This window comes from Lactuca serriola, chromosome 4 (genome assembly GCF_051521515.1).
Source record: "Lactuca serriola cultivar US96UC23 chromosome 4, Lser_US96UC23_V15, whole genome shotgun sequence".
Lineage (NCBI taxonomy): Eukaryota > Viridiplantae > Streptophyta > Magnoliopsida > Asterales > Asteraceae > Lactuca > Lactuca serriola.
In genome coordinates, this window is record NC_136411.1 from 70,692,292 (window position 1) to 70,717,650 (window position 25,359).

General features: G+C 32.7%; 1 protein-coding gene and 1 non-coding gene across 2 annotated transcripts in view; both read right to left on the reverse strand.

Annotated features, from left to right (window-relative positions):
- Positions 1-25,359, reverse strand: part of LOC145098498 (uncharacterized) — a 32,662-nt gene that overhangs the window by 4,877 nt on the left and 2,426 nt on the right. The window contains exon 5 of the mRNA XM_079036135.1: positions 24,785-25,330. Coding sequence (XP_078892261.1) covers positions 24,785-25,330 — 546 coding nt within the window. The remainder of the gene's footprint in view (positions 1-24,784; positions 25,331-25,359) is intronic.
- Positions 16,312-16,414, reverse strand: LOC145103363 (U6 spliceosomal RNA). The gene has a single exon (XR_013706457.1). It is a non-coding gene; the product is annotated as a U6 spliceosomal RNA (small nuclear RNA).

Here is a 25,359-nt window from a genome sequence, read left to right on the forward strand (position 1 = left end):
GTAATTATCTCCGAAGTATTTCAAAGATGAAAGTGTTGATTTACAAGAACCTATACAAGAAGCCTCTATACCCAATGTATGTTCAAAGTCAAATTTTTTAAAGGAGGTCCAAGTATTCAAGATGAAGTCATTCATGCAAAAATTCATATGTTCATCTTGAAGTTGTGAAGAAATCGAAGATAAAAGCTGAAGGTCAAGATCAAAGAGAAGATTGAAAAGAAAAGCAAGTTATAAACCAAGGGGATATTGTTAGGACATAATTTATGATTTATACTTTACTTTTGATGACTTCTAGTGTTCTCGGTCCAACGCCGAAAACACCATGTTTTCCGTGGTGTTTGGACCGAAATCACCATGTGATTTTTGTGGGCCTTATAAGGATTTTGGTTGGGTTTTTGGGTTGGGCCTCTGTAACTAGGTATAGGTATTTATATCTTATTGTTCCAGCCGTGAAAGAGTTTGTCATTCTAAGGAGCGGTGATTGAGATTTTGAGAGAAAGAGAGAACCGTGAGCATATTAAGAATCTTATGTACTAGACTATTCTGGAATGTAGTATGCATTGATGATTCGTGAACTGTGTTCTTAATTCATAATAATTGTTTTGCATTAATCGCTTGATTGGGATTCCACACCATTCTTGTGATTTCAATTGATACATCAAGAACGGGACTCAAATCCATTTTTTTCATGTTGGGTCTGTATCATGTCGTGGGTTGTGTCAAGAATCGTCACTCCTATTCATTAAGTTTTTCAAGTATGATGTTTTGTTTTTAGTGTGTCTTCGGTTCTAAAAACTAGTGTGTATAAGCTAGATGGTAGTTTAAAGGTGTTAGCGAGACTTTATGGTGGTTATTGATTTTTAAAAAAATGTTACCAATGGTCCTTAAGGTTTTCATATTTTTTCCTAAATAGTCATTATGAAACTTTTTCAGTGTTCTAAAAGGCGCGCCATGGCGCGCGCCAAGGCATTCCATGGCGTGAGGCGTGGCTTCGCCGTTATGAAAAGTCTCATAACGTTGCTGTTAGGCGTGGCGCGTGACAAGGCGTGATATGGCGCGCCATGGAGCGTTATGGCGTGTTATGCTACGTGTTTTTTTGTTTGAGACACAATTTTTTGCTCTTTGTTATGTCTTTTCTAATTGGAGATACAAGTATTATGGCTTTTCTTAACTTTTTGTTATTAGTTATTGATCTAACGCTTCTAAAAAGTAGTTATATTTAATATAAATTTATATTTATGTGGTAATATAATTTTAAATTAATACAAAATCGCCGCTTTACGTCACGCCTTGAAAAACGCCATGGCTCACCATGGCTCGTTAAGCTTGAGGCTTGGCGTTACCGCCACGCCACGCCTCACGTCATTTAGAACCTTGAACTTTTTTTGGGGAAAATGTCATATTAGCCCATCAAACTTCTCGTGTTTGTTTTAAAAGGTCACTAAACTATTTTTTTGCACATTAAAGTAATAACTCGCATACAACCGTTTACTTACATCCTTTTACCGATTGTAAAAGGTATAAAGCATATTTTCGTGACATAGGCCTCTACCGTGGACTAGTACTATTGAAATATTGGTCCCTAAGATTGCCAAGTCATCCTCAATGGTCCCCCTTATAAATTGAAGGGATACCCTAAATTCGTGTTCCACACCCACTTTGTTACCCTAATCCGTAACATGTGCATAGTACAACCATGATCTTTTCCCAATTATAAATGAAGTAGATGGTCTGCGACATGATACCCACTTTGTCAAGAATCGTCCATGTAAACAGCCAGTTGTACTCCACATCGATAAGCAATGTCTATAAATTCTTGATATTGAAGTTCATTAGAAATCAAGTGTAACAATCCTCAAAACACGACTCGAAAATTTCATTTTTAGGTTTACCAAATCACAAACATAAAACATCATTGATTCGAATATCACAAGAACATAAAATAGTTATAGTGTATAATCAAGACCATTCGTGGAAAAACATTATCAGAGCATAAGTCCCAAAATCCCTACTAAGGAAAAACCATAGTATGATGCTGTTGGATTAGTGTCTAAGTCCATAACTATTTTGGTATGTACTTGACCCGATGGTGCATGGTCCTTTTGGGTTGCCTTCACCAAAGCAACTTGATAGGATGAATTATGGTGAGAAAGGATTAAATATGATTTATTAATATATTATGAGAATAATATATTAAAGGAGAAATCATATTGTTTAATTAATATTAGTCAAGAATTAATAAGAATTAAGTTTGTGGCTAAAAGAGATTAATTAAACTTAAGGGACTGGAATTGTAATTATAAGATAATTGCAGTTGGGCTATGGATTACCTTATAATATAAGGTTGGACGAATTATATGGGGAAACCCATTAGAAATTGTCCAATGGGCCTTTAAGAAAGGGGTTCATGGGTTGCTTAGGGCCTAAGCATCCAAATTAGGGTTTCCTTGTTAGATAACCCTAATAGCCTCACTATTTAAGGAACCCTTAAGCCCCAAAAACGTGGAGAACTAATTAGTTAGGGTTTCCACACGTTTTTTAGAGCCTCCTTCTCTTCTCTTCTTCATCCTCTTGCTCTTGGTGTTTGTGAACCATTAGAGGAGTGACATTTGTGACTCTAAGCTTTCTAAAGTCAATACAAGAAGGATTTGAGATTGTTATTGCTACATAACAATCAAGGCATGATCTAAACCCTGATTCATACGTTATATTGATTAGATCTTAGGTTTTATAGTCTTGGATGAATTGCATGTACAATAGAGAAACCTAGATCCAAGCATTAGGGTTGCATGAGCACATAGGATGTTCCTATGGCTAAAACTCATCAGTGGTATCAGAGCCTAGATTGGTTTCTATTGTATTGATGCATATTTGATCGAAATCAGCACTGAAAATCGAAAATTTTGGGTTCTGAGCGTTTGACTCGCCGAGTCACTTGGTGCACTCGCCGAGTCAGGTGTACTCGCGAGTCCAAGTCCAGACTCGACGAGTCGAAACGTCTGACAGCTAATTTTCGCGATTTTCTTCCTGTTTTGGGTTTGGATAATTACCTTAAATATGTTTTTGTTATAAATTCCGAATTTTATCAATATTTGGTGATTATCCTTACCTAAATAGAAGATAATTGTCAAAATTTAGATAATCACTTGTTTTGTTAGATAAAGTTTGATTATTTGTAATTTAGATTTGAATTATCTTGCATAAATAGTTTCCATTTTCCCCTTTAGGTTTTATAGTTTAAATTTGAACTCAAAAGTTTTGTTTTGAAATTTAAATAGTTGAAACCCTAATGTTTTGAAAAAGGTTTCAAAACTTGCCCTCAAGTTTTGAAATTTAAATTTTGATTGAAAAGTTTGATTTTGAAATATTTAAATTCTAAACCCTAATGTTTTGAAATGTTTCAAAACTTGCCCTCAAGTTTTGGAATTTAAAAGTTGATTAAAAGTTTAATTTAGAAATGTTAAATTCTAAAACCCTAGTATAGTTTTGAAAAAAATTCAAATCACACCCTTATGGTTTTATTAATTAATTAAAGTGTATAATTAAAAGAGATTTAATAAATCCATAAAGTTTTGGTTTACAGTTTAATTGAATTAAAAGTATAATTGTTAAATTTGACCACCTAGTATTTTAAAAGTGTAAAATTCACCCTATACTATATATAACATTAAAAGTCTAACATTATATATGAGTAAAAGTCAGTCTTACCGTTAGTAGGCCTCATTCATGAAGTTGGTCTATAAGGGGTGTTTAAGGAAATTACCTATAAAATGGCGATTGAATGGGTATCCACTCTTACCCACCGCACTCTTGACTAGTGGAGGGTCGTTAGCCGAACGGGTAGGATAGGACAGAACCTTCCATTATAAGTATAATGAAGTACAAAAGTAACTAAATGTTTTTACAAATTCCCAATCTTAGTTACTTTACGCAAAAGTGAATTGATGCAATTCCATGAAATTACTCTTTGTACCCTTGCGAAGACGTTAGTGGAGCGTGTGTGGTTAACCGGCACACTAAATGGTTCTAAGCAAAGGTAGCAAAGGGTGACTCAATGTTTTTCATAGTTCAATGGAGCGTGTGTGGTTTACCGGCACATCGAATAGGTGACTGTAACATGTGGGGGCACCATGTAGATTTGCATGGTTATTCACACCCGCTTTGTGATCCTCGGCATCCCAGTCACAAACTAGAGGGGCATATCGAGATTTAAACATGCCATTGAAAATGTTCAATGAATCTCAAAGGATCTAGGAGTTTTCATAGATTTAAAACTTAAATTTCTTTTTCGTTTTTCATGGTGGAAAATTAGTGAATCGTCATTCATTTACCTTCAAATGTTCTGCAATTTGGGTTACGGAATCCCTCTCCCGAGTTGTGGAATATTGTGTTGGGTCCTAGCCCTAGTATATCATTTGGGTGATTTACTAAGGACTCAATCGATCAACTAACTTGAATTTGTTTTCTCCCCTTTTGTAGATGTCAAAGTTCGACAGCCATGGTCTTCCCAAATCCTGTGGAACAAGCATTCCACATGAAGATGATATTCCACAATTCGATCGAGGAACAAGAAATCATGCTTCACTTCCTCCACCTCCTCCCATTATTCTCCCTAACCCACAAGATCGAAGAATTGAAAGGTTCGATGTCACTAAAGCCCTATTGGAAATGAAACATGAAGATGGTAAACCCGTGTGTGCCCACGTTCTAGGAATGAAATCACACATCGATAGGTTGATAATGTTGGGTGCGTCATTCCCGAATAAGTTGGCTGTGAACTGGGTTCTGCAGTCACTTCCCGAATCATATAATGAGTTCAGGAGAAAGTATTATATGATGGATCATGAAGAAAACCTCATTGACCTAATTTACATGCTCATTGCTACTGAATCAGAAATGATTTGGCAAAGCAATGGAGCGTATTTGTTGGGAAAGTCAACCAACCATGCTTCCGAGGACGTTCTAGGAGAACCGACCTGCGTTTGCTGCCAAGAGAAAGGGTGTTGGATACAAGTCTGCCCTAAGAGTCTGAAGAGTCTAGAAGATGGGAGAGTCAAAGAGTATGGTTGTGCTTCAGGTAAAATCCACTATCTAACTCCATTAAGTTCCTATTCATTGATTCTTAATACATAAGTGATAGGATTGCATTTGAATGTTTTGCAGGATCAGTGAAAAGAGAGGAAGCTTGATGAGAAAGCAAGATGAGTCTAATCACGCAGAAATGGATCTCGATCGCATGGATTCGAAGATTAGATTTGATCTTAGAAAGTTATTATAGAGTTGTTAGGAATATTTGATTACATAGTTTTTTCAGTTGATTTTGCATTGTAAGGACAAAGGTTTTCCGCTGCTTTTATGAATAAAATAAATTTTGATTTGACTCATTTATTTATTTATTTATTTATTTCCTTCTAATGAAATCGTTATGAAAAATTGATGTTTGCATATTTCTACAACGAATGGATGTGATTCTTAATTATGTTATTCATGGAAATATCAAGAATTTACCAAATAGGGAGAGTTTCTCATCGCCCAAGTTTCAATTGGACAGAAACTTGGAAACATGCAACTTGGTTGCACGATGAATGAGAAATTTCATATTTGGAAATTAGACTAATTCGTTGACAAGTGTCAAGTAAAGGACTAGGAGATCAAGTACACAAAGTTGTGTGGTGATCAGGTCCACCACAAGAGTAACAAAGACATTCGTCATGGTTTACTAAAGGTTTAGTAAATATGATTATACTTATACGATTAAGTGTAATTCTGAATTGATTCAGAGAGTTTAAATCAATAGCAGAACGAATAAGAAGAATCAAGTAGGCAGAAAGATAAAAGTTTCTGTATTCTAAGAAGAAGGGAGAGTACCTTTTATTATGTTTTATGATAGGTCTTAATGATTAAGAACCATATCTCAATTGATCCTCTAAGTAAATCTTAGTACAATTGTATGTCTAAGAAGAGGAATCGAGAATTGAAAAAATGGTCAAATCAAGAAGCCAATCATAATTCGTTCCAAAACAAGTCTTAAAGTTAAGATTGTGACATTAAGTGACAAGTCTTAAGAAGGTTTTTAACATTCATCAAATGTAGAATTTGGAAAAAGGATTTTCTTATTTTCGTACATTTGAAATTGGAAAGTTGTGATGTCTTGGATAAGACAAAGACCAACTAGGACCAATTTTATGAAGTGTTTTGTTTTGATAAAAACTACACTAACTCTTGAATATTTGCTTGTCAAGAAATGTTTATTGAAAAGAAAATCTTATATGTCAAGGAGTCAGTAGGAGTCTTAATGGTCCTGAAAGGTTTCAAGAACAAATCAAGAATAAACCTTATCGATCATCACTAGCACACGAGTAGAGGTTTACAACCTATCGTGTTGACACTATCTTGTTTCTGTGCCGTTCCAATTGAGTTAATTATGCATGTGAGTTCTATGAGTTCTCATTTGAACGCATAAAAGGCAAGGACCTTGATCAATTGAAAGTACATTGATAGGAAAGGGTGAGTTGCTTAACTACTTGGAAGACATGGTGGGCATCCGTGTTACAATAAGGCAAGAAATCAAGATTGAGAAGGTTCGGTCCATATGAGTTTGGATTTGTCGCAAACTTTGGTTTTGACAAATTCACATGGATAGGAACACATACACCATTAAAATCTAAGTGTCATAAGATTCCCTCCTTCATGAAAATGACTGTGAGGAAATGATTTCACTAAGGAAGATTTTAAGAAGATAGTGATTGTGAAAATTGTATTCTCGAATTTGATTATGGTTACGGTATCCCTTTCCATGATTCAAATCATGAGATTTGGTAATTAGTATAAATTGTTTAAGACACACATATAAACTATATAAGGCAAAGGTGGATAAGTTTAAGAAGCCTTGATAAAAGATTATCAAAGCATTGGGTATTAGAAATATGAACTTAAAGAAATTTAATAGGCATTGTTTTTCTGAAAGTTAAGTTGTTTCTGAATACATGTCAAAGCTAGTGAGAACATAAGTGTCATGTTTGTAATAATCATCGTGATAGTGGGAGCATAAATGTTATGATTGCATGATTATTAAGGCAAGTATTGCAAGTTGGCAATATTAATTATAGAAAACAAGAGTCATACATTGCAAAGTAGTAAGGATGTAAAGTTGTTTTGCTATAATTAAGGGAGAGAATATTATGCTTCATTTCAAATCTAAAAGCTTAGGTTGTGGAATGTTAATAAATTTAGTCAATGATACATAGTGTGTTCTTAAATTTCGATTATGATTACGGCATTCCTCTTCATATTTCAAATTATAAGAACGTGACACATAAAATATTATGGCAGAAAATTGATAAAGTATCAAATCTTTATGTAAGACATTATGCATCGTGTCCCATACGCTTCGGGTATAGGATCTATTGCAAATGCTATAATATTTGACCATTCTAAATATTTTCCAAATGTCTAGCACATTTAGAAGGAAAAAGGACAAGAATCGTTTTGACTATGATAATTAAACAACTATCAAAGGACAATCTAGGGTTCGCCGAGGATTGGTCGCTTGTGAGTAGTTGGAAGTATGATATTGGATGGACCATATGGACTTTATTATGAATAGATAAGATTCTATTAAGAATGAGTTGTCATATGGAAAATATGGAAATGTTTCCATGTTGGGAGTTGGATATTGAGAATCAATGTCTAGATTAGAAACTTTTATGCAAAAGGATGTTCAAAGGAATGTACTTTGAGTGAAAGACATCACATCTATGGAATTGTCTTGTAACAATCTCCGATAGAAGACTTTGTAATTTCGTTGGCAATAATCATTGTGACTTTTATGCTATGACATTACGAAAGGAACATTGCATAAAATGTTAGAATCTAGCATATTCTATAAGTGGCAAGAATTTGATATTCTTTCACTTGTAGAAAGGATTGGGAGTTGTGAAATGAGTATGTTTGGTAATGTGTTCATTTGATCTATTTCACAAAGTAAGAACCATAAGTAAACATTGTGTGCATGCTAAGAGCATGGGACAAGTGTGGTAATAATTCAAATAAGAAGTTGATTACCCGAAACGACAAATAATGAGTAATCGATATGGTGATAAATAAAAGGTGTTTTATTTATACTCAAAGGTTTGAGGCCATATGGGATTAGTATTATCCTTGTGTTTCACTTTGCATGTTTTGACTTCCTGAATAATTTAATTGGTTGAGAAGAGTCAAATTATTCGAACGGGCCACATTAGATAATTGTAATTATAAGATAATTGTAATTGGGCTATGGATTACCTGATAATATAAGGTTGGACGAATTCTATGGGGAAACCCATTAGATATCGTCCAAGGACCTTTAAGAAAGGGGTTCATGGGTTGCTTAGGGCCTAAGCATCCAAATTAGGGTTTCCTTGTTAGATAACCCTAATAGCCTCACTATTTAAGGAACCCTTAAGCCCCAAAAACGTGGAGAACTAATTAGTTAGGGTTTCCACATGTTTTTGAGAGCCTCTTTCTCTTCTCTTCTTCATCCTCTTGCTCTTGGTGTTTGTGAACCATTAGAGGAGTGACATTTGTGACTCTAAGCTTTCTAAAGTCAATACAAGAAGGATTTGAGATTGTTATTGCTACATAACAATCAAGGTATGATCTAAACCCTGATTCATATGTTATATTGATTAGATCTTAGGTTTTATAGTCTTGGATGAATTGCATGTACAATAGAGAACCCTAGATCCAAGCATTAGAGTTGCATGAGTACATAGGATGTTCCTATGGCTAAAACCCATCAGATGCGTCGCGATCAAGCCGACCCCTTCCCCTTTGAGTTGGAAGTACCTGAAACACAAACTAAAACAGTAAGCACAAAGCTCAGTGAGCTTCCCCCACCATACCACATATAAAACAAACCTACTGTTAGACATATCTAGGTGTCCGACCTACCATGCCGAGCATATTTGGGTGCTCGACCTACCCTGTCAGGCATATCTGGGTGCCCGACCTACCCTGCCAGGCATATCTGGGTACCCGACCTACCCTCCGATTTATTTCAACCGGTTACGAGGTCTATTTCTCCCCCTACCACTACCACATAATAACATACATAAATCACATAATCATCGAGCTATACGTGAACGATGATAATTATCATACAGACAACCATCATACAATACAATAAATAAAGGGTCGGCCTTGGTGCCTTCGACCTGTAACATTCACGAATGGAGACTCACCTCAACTGCGAATGTCAAATCGTACTCCTTGGACGACTTGAAACTCCTCTCCTTATAGCACAACAAACCTCATAAATAGACATTGGGTCTAAACCTGTCCCCAAGGCCCAAACCCTAATTCATGACATAAGGAAAAGGTTCCCTAATTCTTGCCCAATTGGGCCTCTTCCTTCCAAGGCCCAACTTTCAAATTAAAAGGTCCAAGTCCTTCCAACTAAGCTTTAAGGCCTAATACCATAAATACTAGGCCTACGTCTAGAGGCCTTAATCTACAGGTGGGCTTGAGGCCCAACAAATCCAGTCCAAAAGTCTTAAGGCCCAAAAACCACATTTGACCCACTGCATACGTACGCGCAGTGTACTTGTCACGTACGCCCAGTGTACGTTAGCCTTGACCAGTTACGGGAAGTTGACCCATTACGCGTAACATACCAGGGGTACGCCCAACGTACTGGCCAGCCACCTTAGAAGCTTCATTGTGACTTAATCAGCTAAGTCCTAACGTTCAGAACATAGATCCAGGACCTTAAAGACATCCTAAACCATAAAGTTATAAACTTTATTTTTTTGCATGCATGGATGGGGATTAAGACATGATTTTTTTGCATGCATGGATAGGGATTAAGATATGATTTAAGTCCATAAACACGCTTTGTGGCCATCTAACACTTGCATGGTTGAGGCTAAACCATCAAGGCCCGATTTTATGGCTCCAAACACTTCCAAGAGCCTAAAAGGACAGCTCATATGGACTGGAACTTCTAAAACTCTAGAAACCTCAACTATGGAGCCAAAATGCAACATAAACACCCCAAAACTAGATCTAAGCATGAAATGGTCAAGGTTAAAGCTTTATACCTCAAATAAGTTAGAAATGATGCCAAACTTCTGGATCAACAAGTCCTTTTCCTGTTCTTACTCCTTCTTCAAACCCCTTCTTCTTCAAAATCACCAAATATCATAAAAAATTCTCAATATTAGATCAAGATGCATGTAAGAGGTTTAGGTTTCAAGTTTAGCACTTTAGGGACAGTGGAGGCTGAGGGAATGAAGGTTGGGACGAACTTAAGGTGTTTATATAAGGTGCAAACTCTAAAATTTAGGGTTTGCATCTGGCCAGCTTACGCCAAGCGTACGCAGGGGCTTCCCCTGCTTCACGCCTCACCTTTGTACGCCGTGTGTACACTATGTACGCCTAGCGTACAACCCTCCTCCTAAAACTATAATATTATTACTCAATTAAGCTACAAAAGGAAATACCTGCCAACATGGGCATTACATCAAGGTTAAACCTTCAGGGATTTGTAAATCAGGTTGACAATAACAAAGTTTCTCACACTTCTCTTGTGTCAATCGTTCATGAAAACCCACAAACTAATTATATGACATACCAGCAAAATCGATATTCTCGAACACATGATGAACACCATCAGAATAGCAAAAGGATTTGTTGATGAGCACACCTTGGAAATGAACTTTGATTGAGAAGAATATAGTCATTGATCTTCAGTTACTATGGTGGGACGAGGAGTTTCTTCAATGAGGAGGAGGGGTTTCTTCAATGAGGGGGAGCGATTGTAGAACACAATCGGTTTATTTAAAATAAATGAATATAAATTTACTACACATAGCCATTTCATTAAATGACCTGGCACTGACATTTTCCTTCATGGCATGTATATTACCTTTCAACTCGGTTTCAGGTAACGTAAGGGTATTTTAAACCAGGGAAATAAGAGTTTATTACTTTAATGTGCAAAAAAAAAAAAAAATTGTTTAGTGACCTTTTAAAACAAACACGATAAGTTTGATGAGCTAATATGACATCCCCACCCTCTCTTTTTTTTGCAAGAGTGCTCTCTTTAGAGCAAACATTGCACACCGGTGGTCCTTCTGATAGATGTCTGTAAGATGAACCTATTAGGTTGAATGAATCTTAGATAAGTACCATTTTTTCCATTTTATAAAACTTCACCTAACGACCATTTGTGAAATTTCGCCTAAGTACCATTTGTAAAATATTAAATAAGTCTATTAAATAATGTATTAGTTACCATAAATCAAATAAAAGAGCAAAATTCTTAAAATATAGAAAACATAATATTCATATAAATAAAATTTTAAAACTTAAAAACTTTAATCATCATGAAAAAACATTTTATTTAATATATAAGTAATTTTTATTGTCTAAACTTTATCTAAAATATTCAAGCTACAATAAATCATTAAATATTTTTGTTTTCTATTTTCCATTCAAAAGTTTGGAAGTATAATAATATAAATTTATTATTTTTTTTATTTTTATGTGATGTAACTTTTAATATTTATATTTATTTTTCTTATACAAATATATTTATTTTTATGAAAAAATATGTTATTATAAAAATAATAGTATGTTTCTATTTATTTTAAAAGTATACGTAGTGGTTTTGAGTTGAAGGTAAAAATATATTTCGGTTTTGGTTTCATAATATAAGTACGGTAAATATTATATTGGTTCGATATAAAATTTTAATATTTAATTTTAAAAACTTATTTAGTTTTATCGAATTTTGAATATATTCCTTAATAAAAACTTAAATTTTTCAAAACAAAATTAAAAGTAACTTTGTTAATTATGATTAATTATTTTAGCATGTGTAGCAATATAGTTAATTTTGCTTTGAAAATTTTATGACTTTATTAAGAAATATATTTAACATTTGATATAACTAAATAATTTTTTAAAATTAATATCAAAATATACCGAACTAATATAATACTTACCATACTTATATTATAAAACTAAACCGAAACATATATTTACCTTTAACTCAAATTGCATGCTTATATTTTTAAAATAAAATAGAATCATACTGTTATTTTTATAATAACATTTTTTAATAATAACACATCATATTTTTTCATAAAAATAAATATATTTGTATAAGGAAAATAAAGATAAATCTTAAAAGTTACGTCACACAAAAATTAAAAAGTAACAAAATTATGTTTTTATACTTCATTTTTTAGATAAAATATAAAAAACAAAAATATTCAATGATGTATTATAGTTTTAATATTTTAGATAAAGTTTATACAATAAAAATTATTTATATATTAAATTAAATATATTTACATAATGATTAAAATTTGTAAGCGTTAATTTTTTGTTCATATAAATATTAATGTTTTCTATGTTTTAGTTTTTTGTCTTTTTATTTGATTTATGGTAATTAATACAAGATTTAATAGACTTTTTTTAAAATTTCACAAATGGTAATCAGACAAAATTCATAAATGATCCTTAAGTGAAGTTTCACAAAAATGTCATAAATGGTCATTATCAAAAGTTCCTTCAACTTAACGGAACAATGTAACGGACATCTATTAGAAGGACTCCACTGGTGTGTAAGGTTTGCTCTAAATGACCATTCATGCTTAAAAACAAAAAGTTTCAATAAGTATTTTAAGAAAAAAATGAGAACCATAAGAACCATTTATGAAATTTTGTCTTGATTTTATTTGGAACTAGTATTAGATAATGATTTTCTATTTTAGTTATTTGTCTACTTACAACAAACAACCTCTTACATTTTATAATGTTTAAAAAACTATAAGTTAACTTAAGATTATGTTGACAGAATAGTTGACAAATTTATTGTTACCTGAAAAGCTGCATTTTAGTTGTAACACTAGATAATAATTGAAAAGTTATTTGCTATTTTATAAAAACTACTTGATACGTACATATTAAGTCAGTCTTTTACTTACACATAAAACTATTCAGTCATACATCATATCATATCATATCACACTATATTATAAAGGAAACATTTTTCCTTTTACCACATTCATTTGAAACTTCCATGTATTTTTCCTTTCACCACATTCATTTGAAACTCCTATGACTTTTCAATTCATTTCTAATAATGATTATAAGTTGGTTAATAAGATTAAATAAACACCAAACCTAAAGTGTAATCATATATAAACAAAATTTCAATAATAAAAGAATATCTTTACTTAGAATTATAAAGTTATGCTTTTTAACTTTTTATATATCATACTTTATAATTAGTTTTAATATATTGTTGGATGTAAACCATTATCATTTTAGAGCTATAACTTTTGAACAATATGTATAAAATATTTAAATTATAAACTTAAATATAACATTACAAGACCAACTTAAATATAAATTTTAGTTTAACTTAAGGAGCCCAAATAATATTTTGTAAATAGTTAAAAGTGATAAATTATAGTGTCTTTCCAATAATAATTATAATTTGGTTAATAATGTTAAATAAATATCAAACCTAAAGTGTAATCATAAATAAACTAAATTTCAATATTAAAATAATATATTTACTTCTACTTATAAAGTTATGTATTTAACTTTTAACATACTATACTTAATTTATTAGATTTAATATGTTGTTGTATGTAAACCATTATCGATTTAAAGCTACAACTTTAGAACAGTTTGGACAAAATACTTTAAATATAACATTACAGTGTCAACTTAAATATAAATTTCAGTTCCACTTAAAAAAACCCAATGAATATTTTGTGAATAGTTAAAAGTGATAAATTGTAGTGCTAAATGCAAAAACTAAATTATAATATCAATTTAACTAAAATATTTTCTAAAGATATTTGTATAATCGTTAAAAGTTTTCAAATAAGTAGTTTAAAATAACTTATAATAACAATAATTAAAAATAATTCTATATAAATGATTATATTGTTACCTTTAAAATCAAAAAATAATGTCTGATGTTTTAAATAATTATAATGATATAAATTAAAACGTTAAGAAAATAAATTAAAAAAAATAATTTACAATAACAAAAACTATGAATAACATTAAGTCATATATTATATTTTTTTTATTCATGAGTAACTCGCAAATAGAAGCCATTCAAACAGTTGAGATTATACAGTTATAATAGATGTATATATTATCATATAATTGAAAATAATCAATATATTATATAAATTTAGTATACGAATTATTATATCAAATTTAACAATGACCTTATTATTATATTTAAAAAAACATATATTTGTAAATATTTCAACCATATAGGTCTTTCTGCGCAACGCTTGGGTATTCGCCTAGTTTCTAACATAAACATAAGTAATCTTTTGTGAAGATCGATTGTCGTTTGTTTACATCCTATAGACGACGACCAACTTTTGATAGCATTTTGTGAAGGTCGACCATTTTGGTGTTTGTTTACAACTAACCAACTTTTAAAAGTACAACTATTAAATTGTATATGGTTACTTATTTTCGCTCATGTGTAAACACAAATCACTATGATGTTGGTGATTTTTTATCATCAATGTTATTTAAGTATAATAGGATTAGTTTCTTGATAAAAAATGATCTTGATAAATATTAAACAAGTAAAGGAGGCGTGGAGCGTACATTTGTTTAAGTTGATCAAGTTTTCAAAGTACACTGTCATTTAGGGACGAAACCCCTGAATGAACGGGAGTTCGGGGGGCAGCGCCCATGGGACCGGGGTCTAAGGGGTAGCATCCCCTGACGGGGTCCAAGGCGCAGAGCCCTTGACTGGGGTTGAAATACCCGTTTTTATGTCAATTTTGGTAATTTTATGACAGTTTGAAATTGTCATATGAAAGTTTTTAGACAAAGATCATAAAACAGTTTTGGTCTCATTTTCTGGTACATTCAAAATTCATAACAATTACATTCTTTGTTCTTGCTCTAATATTCTGAATCTTATCCAATTAAAGATTGGGAATACCATCTAAATACTTTAATTTGAAAGTGATCACAATTTTCAAGATTTTCAAGCCTTTCTAACCTCAAATTTCTAACATATGACACATTCCTAAATAATTTAGACTATTACCTACAACTGTTGAGAAGCACGACCGACATTCCCTCGTTTTAAATAAATGTCTAACTAAATTATTTGATTAATGTCCCTTAAATCATCACAAGACTAAAAAAAACTAAATATTTTCTTTGAATCATTTGATTGCTTACACATTCGCCACACACATGACACATATTTCACTTATTGGAAATTATTTTGTCACAACATTCCTATTAATTTTTGTTTAGTAGAGATTTTGACTTTTAGATTAGAGGTCCTAATTTCTAATCGAAGTGTTGGTGGATTCTATTAATTTGGTGATACTAACATTTAACCACTAACCAATCGATTTCTTTTAAAAAAACTCTAACTTTTTAAAAGTAAATTACCAAAAAAGAATTGCATTATTAAGTTTTTTTAATTTTAATGACAAATACTTTTATATTTTAATATGTCAAATGTTTTGGTTACACATTTTTTTTTTCAGATTCAACTTTCAGAAACTGTGAATGTGTATGTTTATAAATAATAGAGGGATAATTACTTAGGAGGGTAATTAGGTTTTCAGTTTGTCCGTATTATGTCACTAAGGTTTTTTTTGTGCGTATTAGACCAATATGGTTGTTATTACCGTTTAGAAATAGTCATTTTTACCGGTTTCTTCATGTTTAACCGGTAAAAAGGACTATTTCTAAACGGTAATAACAACCATATTGGTCTAATACGCACAAAAAAACCTTAGTGACCTAATACAGACAAACTGGAAACCTAATCACCCTCTTAAGTCATTAACCCTAATTATTTAGAAAACATGCTTACTGATCAATGTGACTGACTTGTTTGACTGAAAATAGTTGCTTCCATTTAAACTTATCACGCAACCCTTCCAGAACATTAACCCTAATTGTTTAAAACCAACAGGGACTTGCAAAGGATGCCTATTATCAATTATTTTATAAACAGCAAAACCACAACATGAACTAAGAAACTGAAGTTGCAAAATGAATAAAAAATCAACACATAAACAAACACATACAGACTCTATACAACACATAAACGGAAGGTTATAAAGCATGAAACTTAATGACATAAAAAGTAAAAAACTTAAAGGAGACTTTATAGAAAGAAAGATCACCCTTACTTGCCACAAATGGTTGAAGACATCAACAAGAAGATCAATCTGACCAAGGAATCCACATGTTGTCTGATCATGACTTCAGTAGTTCATCTACTGAAATGTAAGAATTGCAATTGAACTCTATTAGCATTTCTCAATATGTGCATGTCATCCTTACGCAGGGGCCATGCTAATCTTCTCTGTATCGTTCCAATTTTATCGGATATCCCCGAAGGGACGACTATAGATGAAGAGCTTCGCCATATAGAGGAGTAGCATGTTCTTCTTCTGGTCGATATTGGACGACGCGAGTTCTAAACGAACTAGTTTACTGCTGATGGTCATATATTCTCAATGTCTTTAAAATTAGGGTTAATGACTTAGGAGGGTAATTAGGTTTCCAGTTTGTCCATATTAGGTCACTAAGATTTTTTTTGTGAGTATTAGACCAATATGGTTATTATTACCGTTTATAAATAGTCATTTTTACCGGTTAAACAGGAAGAAACCGGTAAAAAAAGACTATTTCTAAACGGTAATAACAACCATATTGGTCTAATACGCACAAAAAAAAACCTTAGTGACCTAATACGGACAAACTAGAAACCTAATTACCCTCCTAATTCATTATCCCAATCATCCTTAATAAATAAAGATCTTTTTGCCACATGACACATTCTCATTTATTTTGCCACATGTAATTTTGTGGTTATTTTAAAATAATTTTTATTCCAGATATCATTTTATGGTTTTTTCATTTTATTAAATTGTAGATAGTATTTATATTCAATAATAAATGTATATCAATTTAATTAATGAACTTTCCTTCTAATTTTAAAATTACCAAATTAAAGATTCATTATTTTTCTTTCTTTATTTATCTAAATTATTTTTTTTAATTTAAAAGAAAAAAAAACACTTTAATTTTTATAATTCAATATTTTCTTACTTTTCTTATAAATTCATACTTTTCAAATGTTTAGAATTTTGTATTTAGTTTTTTTTAATTAAACTCATGTAATACATTGGTCTCACACCTAATAATAGATTAATTACACATCACTTTTTTTGTCAAATCGTATAAAACCCAACGATTGTTGTCATTCAAAATTCTTTTAGATATCTACTTTTCTGGTGTTTTAATAAAATTTAATCCTGCAACACTTGTAGCTATTTTATTACTATAAAGGAAATAAGATTATATAGTTATGAGAAATTAAATATACTCCTATTTTTCTTCATACAAATCTTCCTACCCAATTAAATGATGACATGTGTCATATTAGTTTATTAAAATTTACTAAAATTTCATTAAATGAGCATTAAATGTTCCACATGTCATTATTTAATTGGGTAGGAGGATTTATAGGAAAAAAGAATAGGAAGATATTTAATTTCTCTATAGTTATATATGATAAAAAATAATATTTCATGAAACAAAAAGATCGACAGGATTTAAGAAATAATGGGCATCATGAAAGGCCCACCCAACTGCCGCCAGATAACACAAGTACCAAAGATTTTATTTTCGACAACAAAATCTTCTTAAAATAGAAAGTACAATTTTGTACAATATCATCGCTACCATATTCTTTAATTTTTCTCAATAAATAAATTATTTACAATAAGAAAACCCGATTTTATGCAATGCATACTTTTATCAATGTAAACATTTTAGATGAAAGCGTGTTTTAAAATGTTACCTATTAACAATCATATGTTAGTGGAAAATGATGCATGCATACAAGTATTCTATTGAATCATTATAGTAAAAATGTAACATAGAACCGAATCATTATGCGTTCATTTAAATTAAGTTGATTGAATAATGAATCTTTATTGAATTATTATTGGATCAGGTGTGTTTCTTGATTCATTGTATATAATCAATGTTATGGGGAATAATTTTAGTATCTTTAGGTGACTCATGAATCATTATAGTATTAACTAAAACATGAACTATATTATTAAGCATCTCCTTAACTGAATCCCATGGAATAAATCTTCTTATTTCTTTTAAATGAATAATTTTTAGCATGAATATATCCATCATAAATCATTATGTATCATCATCTTTATTGTTAATTATAAGAGACCAATAAATCATTATGCATAGTCAAATGTAATGGTAAATCATTCTAGTGTGTAATCAGGGCCGGCCCATGGGCCTGGGCAAACTGGGTGACCGCCCCGGGCCCCCAAATATCATAGGGCCCCCATTTTATATGATTATATCATGTTATATAATGACAATCCATTAATTTTAAGCCTAATAGACTAGCTTTTCAAAGGCCCAATACTCTAATCAGCGCCAAGTCCAAACAGGAAGCGGGAACGAGAATTAAACCTACGGTGCGTTTCCACTTTCCAAGGCATCATCATATTTCTATTTGTGTGGAAAATCCAAACGTCCTCCGACTCCTGGCGATTAGTAACTTCTCTTTCTTCTATTTCTTAATTGTTATTCAAGCTACTCAATTTCTTCTCTTTTGTTTTTTTGATTTTCTAAATTCATCCACAACATTAGGCAACAACAGAGGATTTCAGAAAACTGGAACTCACATAATCGGTTCTTTCTCCTTCTTATTTCTAATTTTTTTTTTTTAAATATCACCAATCGAAAAGTTATTCACTTATTTGATTAAATTCGAATCTAACATGCTATTGCTAATGCTATAGACTAAAACTGAGAACTAGTCAATCATTATCCCGAAGGTTTAAAGAACTCTTTCTGAATCAGAATCCACTGGAGTTTGAAAATCGAAATTTGGTTTCTTATTTTTTCACATACATAATCGAGAATCTGATTGTGATTTGTGAATCTGTGTAAGTTCTAGCCTTCCTGAAATTCGATTTTTAAAATTTTTCTGTGAAATAGCTTAATGTAAATGTTAATATGTGCAATTTGATTTTTACACCGAATCTTTATTTTTGTAAAGATGATTCTGTCTAATTCGATTTCATTGTCTTTCTTAACATCAAATATACGTATGGGGCTTGTTTTTCCAATTGCTCATAGGATCTACAACCACAACAGCCCACATGTACTCTCTTATTTTCTGTTTCACTTTTTTTTGTTATTCTGTTATCTTGATTGTTAATCTATTATATGTGATTGTTATTTGTTAAAAATGGTTCCCAAAAAATATGTATGAACTTCCCATCTAAAAAACATTGTAAATGTATTTTTTTTTTTTTTGCAATGTTTATGTCTTTGAGTGTGTTTTGTCCTTTTTTTTATTTTGTAAGTAATAGTTATTTTGTTGTTTGGCTTCTGAGGCTTGTCATGTAGCCTTTTTTCTTTACATAGGCGGTCTAGGGCGGTAGTTCAAACAAATATGAAAGAGGAGGGTGGTGATGCATGAAGATGAGTGACATATGAAAGAGGAGAAAGCCGTGCTGGTGTTCCAGTGGTTCTTGCACAGGCGGTGGATGACGGTTTCGACGATGACGGTTTCGACGATGGAAAATGGTTGTTCAACAACGACAGCCGGAGGTTCTGGTGGTGGTGCATCTTTAAGTTGTAATGAGATCAGAGAATAGGAAAATGACATATGACATTAGGTTTTAGACATGGTAATAAATTCAGGGTGAGAATTAGGAAAAGTTTTATATTATTTGTTTGGATTACAATCATAAGTCAATAATATATAAATTATGAAAAAAATAAAGTATTATGCTCTTTTTATCTATGTAAGGAACAAAAACGCAAAAAAAAAGTTATCTTTGTAAAGGACCCCATTTTTTATTTTCCTCTGGGCCTCAAATTATCTTAGACCGACCCTATGTGTAATGTGAGTTATGAATCAATACATCATCATCAACAAGTGTTTATCTACATATATAATAGTGTATTGTCATATGGTAACGAGGAGGCTAATTTGTTGTTGTAGTTATATTTGCTACCTTCAAATATTTCACGAATTGCATCAAAACTAACTAACGTTCAAAAGAAATATATAAATGATATCAGTTTTAAAGTATTAAAATGAATGTACAAAAATTTCTCTGTAAGTGATCATAATAGGTTGTTTACAAAAATGTTAACATGATTAATGATGCACTTTAACCCTAATATCATAACTGGGTGATCATGCATGTTACCCTTACGTGCAATAGGATGTTTGTGGCGTGGTGTTTATTGGAAAAATATTTATCATATGTAAGAATTGGTTCAAGATGCAGGATAAATTTGTTGTGTGTTATTTCATGAGGGTATTACAAGAATATATACAGGGAATTACAATTACAATATAGAAATTATAATACTCCTTAAATGACATCCCTTATTACCGGAATGTACAACAAGAAATAGGTGGAGGAGATCAATTCACAATCATACTATAATTAGCTCTCGTCAACACTCCCCATCAAGGTGGAGAATGGATGTCTATTATTCCCAACTTGTCATGCACACCCCAAAACCGGAAGGCGGAAATGTTCTGGGGTGGAGGACGTCATGTTTAGTATCACAAGACATGCATCATAGTAATGAAAGTAATAAACAACCATTTCATTAGAAAGAAAGTGTTTACAAAGTATGTGTTCACAAAACATAGAGTACATAAGCAAATAACAAAACAAGACTTGAAGCTATACTGCTCCATCTTCTGAATTCCCAGTACACGTACCTGTCTACTAGTTTCCTGAGAATACAAGTTATTTTGAAAGCATAGATCAGCATTTAAGCTAGTGAGTTCATAAGATTTTAGTGATGTGAGTAAGTTGTAGAAAGCTTAGTAAGTTGTAGTAAATTGTAAGTTTTGTTTAGAAAAGTTCGCCTGTTCCTCCATAAAATCCTATATTTCCTGCTTTGATGAAAGATAAGTAAAATGACTTTACAATCCTTTCTATGAGTACTAAATGGATACAAGTTATATAAAACTCAGAGTAAACAAACAATCGATTGTGTGTATCTGCCCTAAGCCCACAACCAAACAAGGAACAGGAAATGAGGTGGATGACACAAATCCCATTGGTTGTTAGATCCTTGTTGTATATAACCCTGGTGTATTCCCTCGGTACTCACGAAGTTAACTGCAATATAGTTCCTTTATATTTGAAGAAAAGTTTCTTTAAGAAAACCCTTATTTCTTATAATAAAAATAGTAACCATAGTGGTTCCTTCTATAATCACTTAGTTTATACTACTTATATATAATCTAATATCAAATAGATAGTTAATTGTATGGATCTGCCCTAAGCCCACAACCAAACAAGGAACAAGGAATGAGGCGGAAGGCACACATCCAACTACCTATCGGGTATTAATTATATATAACCATGATGTATAAACTAAGGTATTATGGAATTTATCACCTAAGGTCCTTTAAGTTATACCGGTTTAATAAAATGGATTAAACCCTTTACTGGTATGTTTCTAGTTTTGTATACCAAAAGTTCTTATTTGAAAAGTATGTTTTGTACTAGAAAATTATGTATTGAATTAGTGTCCTATGATCTGATCCATACCTGATATCCCTTATGATGACTTAATGTATACGGAACATATATATAACTAGGATCGAATGGATAATAGGCTGGGTGAATCTGCTCTAAGCCCACAACCAAACAAGGAACAGGAAATGAAGCGGAAAGCACACATCCTATTACCTGTCGGATCTCATTAATATATATTCCTTGATGTATACATTAAGGAATCATAAGGTTAGCATTATGGTCCCTTTCTACGAAATGTTCAAGTTACGAATAAGTTATGTATCTTATTTAATATCGTCGGGTACTTTGCTGATGTACCCTTTTATAAATAAATAACTTAGGTTGGATATAACTATCACCTCATGCTTGCTAACCCTGGTACGTGGAATCGTATTGGTGTCAACGCAAACCCGGAAAGATATATTATTAAGTTTTATCACCTCGTGTCTGCTAACCCTGGTACGTGAAATCGTAGTAGTGTCAATGCAAACCCGGAAAGATATTTTATTAAGTTTTATCACCTCGTGTCTGCTAACCTTGGTACGTGAAATCGTACTAGTGTCAATGCAAACCCGAAAAGATATATTATTAAGTTTTGTCACCTCGTGTCTGCTAACCCTGGTACGTGAAATCGTACTGGTGTCAACGCAAACCCGTTAAGATATATTGACATGTTTTTCCTGGTACTTTTTATAGTATGTTCCTCTCTGTACTTGTTATCGCATGTTTATCTTTGTACTTGTTATAGCATGAACTGAACCTCTAAACTATTCCTATTATAGTTTACTAACATGTTTACTTGAACTGATACTGATTTGAAGAAAAGACTCATTTTATCTACTAAGTTATGATTGTACTTTAAACATGGAGTTTTGTTAAACTATAAAGTAACATAACTTTAAGAGAGTTTTCGAAATGTTTTGATCACTTATAGAAGACATAAGCAATCTTTTGAAAGATGTTTATAACAAACATTTACTCAATTTACATTGTGTTCAACTTGTATTCCTCCCCCCCTAAAACATTTAAAACAGTTAAAAGATTCATTACGGGGTATGAACTCACCTGATGTGGGTGATTCAAACGAATATGCATGTAAGGATGAGAAGTTCCACGAATGAAATCCCAAAACTTAACGAGTCCTAAATGACATATATTGACATAAATATAGTGTTTAGAAGCAACCCAATGCAAGGAAACACCTCACAGGACTGGGAAACACTTTGACCAAGTGTTGGAATCACATGTGATTGATCAAGGGAGAGTTCACGACCACAATTGGAGTTTACGGCCAAGGGAGTTTACGGCCGTAAACTCATGGTAAATCATGACAAAGTGTGTGTTTTAAGGTCCTACAACATCCATTAAGGGTTCAAGGTCAAAGGCTTGGACTTTAAGAAGGGTTATCGACCAAAATGGCACACTTATAGGGGTTTGCGGCCAAGGGAGATTGCCTGGCCGTAAACTCTTTTTTCTTGCATTCTTGATGGTTTCAAGGCTCTAATCAGTTGTTTCAACTAGATAACAAGTTAAGGAAAGGAGTCTTCACGATATTGAAGCTTGAAAGGGTTGATTTTGGACCAAAACACTAGTGTGTGTTCTTGGTGAAAGTTGAAGATTTGAAGATCTAGTTAAAATGGATGTTTTTATGGATGAATCATGAGGGTGTTACTATATAAAGAGATGTATCAACATATCAAAGGAAGAACACTTACGTTTTTTATGATCTATGATGATGAACTCGATGATACTTGAGAGATAAATGGAAGTTCTTGAGTTTGAAAGTGAAAGAATGAAGAAAAGTTGAAGGATGTGAGACTATAAGGAGGAGTTTACGGCCAGTCTTGAGTTTACGGCCGTAAACTCAAGTGTCTTGGCCGTGAACTCCTTTTTGGTGGTCTTAAGGCTTGAATGTTGCATAGTGTCTCTAGCAAGTACTTCCTAACACTTATTCCTTAAGTGTAATAGGCTAAAACTCCTTAGAATAACCTTTAACAAGGCTAGAAGTCATTAGAAACGAGTCTGACACTCAGTTGAGCTGACTGACTGAGCTTTCAAAGAAAAAATTTTCGGGTTGTCACATGTCAAGAGAGCTATGAAAAACCCTTCCACACACTGCTTCTGTAAGAATATCTATAAGTTGGTCTTTTGAGGGAACCAACAGAAGTTCGATTGTACCCTTTTCTAAGTGATCCTTAATAAAGTGTCGATCAACCGCCACATGTTTGGTCCTATCATGATGGACTGGATTATTTTCTATCTTAACAACTGCTTGATTGTCACAACTTAACTTTATTGGATTTGTGAGACCAATACCGAGGTCTCTCAATATTCGTTTTATCCATAAAAGTTCACATACACCATGAACCATTCCACATAGTTCAATCTCCGCACTTGATCTAGCAACAACCTTTTGTGTTCTTGATTCTCCATGTGACCAGATTACCTCCAATAAAAGTAAAATATATGGATGTTGATTTTCCATCCGTCCCATTTCCAGCTCAGTCGGCATCTATGAATCCACTTATTTCTTTGCTTTGATTCTTTGAAAAAAAAAGAGTCCCTTTCCTGGAGATGACTTCAAGTATCTCAGGATTCTGTAAACAGCTTCCATGTGATCTTCACTCGGAGCGTGCATAAATCGGCTAACAACACTTACCGCATATGTTATGTCTGGACGATTATGAGACAGGTAGATTAATTTCCCGACCAGCCGTTGGTACCTTTCTTTGTTCGTTGGGAGCTGATCCGGATGAATCATTAATCCATGGTTTACTTCCATAGGTGTGTCAGCTGGTCGACAGTCGAGCATCCCAGTTTTTGCTAGAAGATCTGACACATACTTTCGTTGACACAAAGATATGCCCTACTTGGACCTTGCGACTTTTATACCCAGAAAATACTTCAAATTTCCAAGATCTTTGAGTTCAAATTTTGTCGCCAGAACCTTTTGGAGGTTCAATATCTCCGTTGAGTCATTCCCGGTGACAACCATATCGTCTACGTATATAATCAATGTTGTTATGTTCTTCTTTTTGTCTTTTTATGAATAGAGTGTGATCCGCATCACTCTGTTTGTACCCGATTTTCTTCATAAATTTAGAAAACCTCCGAAACCACGCCCGTAGAGATTGCTTTAGCCCGTATAACGCTCTATTTAGTTTACATACTTTGCCTTGACAATTTATCCCGGGAGGAGGTTCCATATACACTTCTTCCTCAAGGTGACCGTTTAGGAATGCATTTTTCACATCAAATTGTCGAAGAGGCCAATCTTGGTTTGCTGCTATAGATACAAGTATACGAATGGTATTTATCTTTGCTACCGGAGCAATGGTATCTCCATAATCGATACCATAATTTTGAGTGTACCCTTTAGCAACGAGTCTCGCTTTGTACCTGTCAATATTTCCTTCTGAGTTGAGTTTGACCATAAATAACCATCTACATCCTACCGGTTTCTTTCCTTGAGGGAGATTTACCATCTCCCAAGTACGATTCTTTTGGAGGGCTTCCATTTCATCGTTCATTGCTTTCTTCCACTTCTCGTCTTTCAGGGCTTCACGAACATCGTTTGGTATAGACACAGATGGCAACCGATCTACAAGTAGTGCTTGAGATTTTGCAAGCCAGTGGGAGGAAACATAGTTGTTGATGGGGTATTTTGCATTAGCTTTGAGATCTGCTTGATATCTCTTTATCGGGACTCCACGGTTCTGTCTTACATGATATCTTGGTTAAGGTT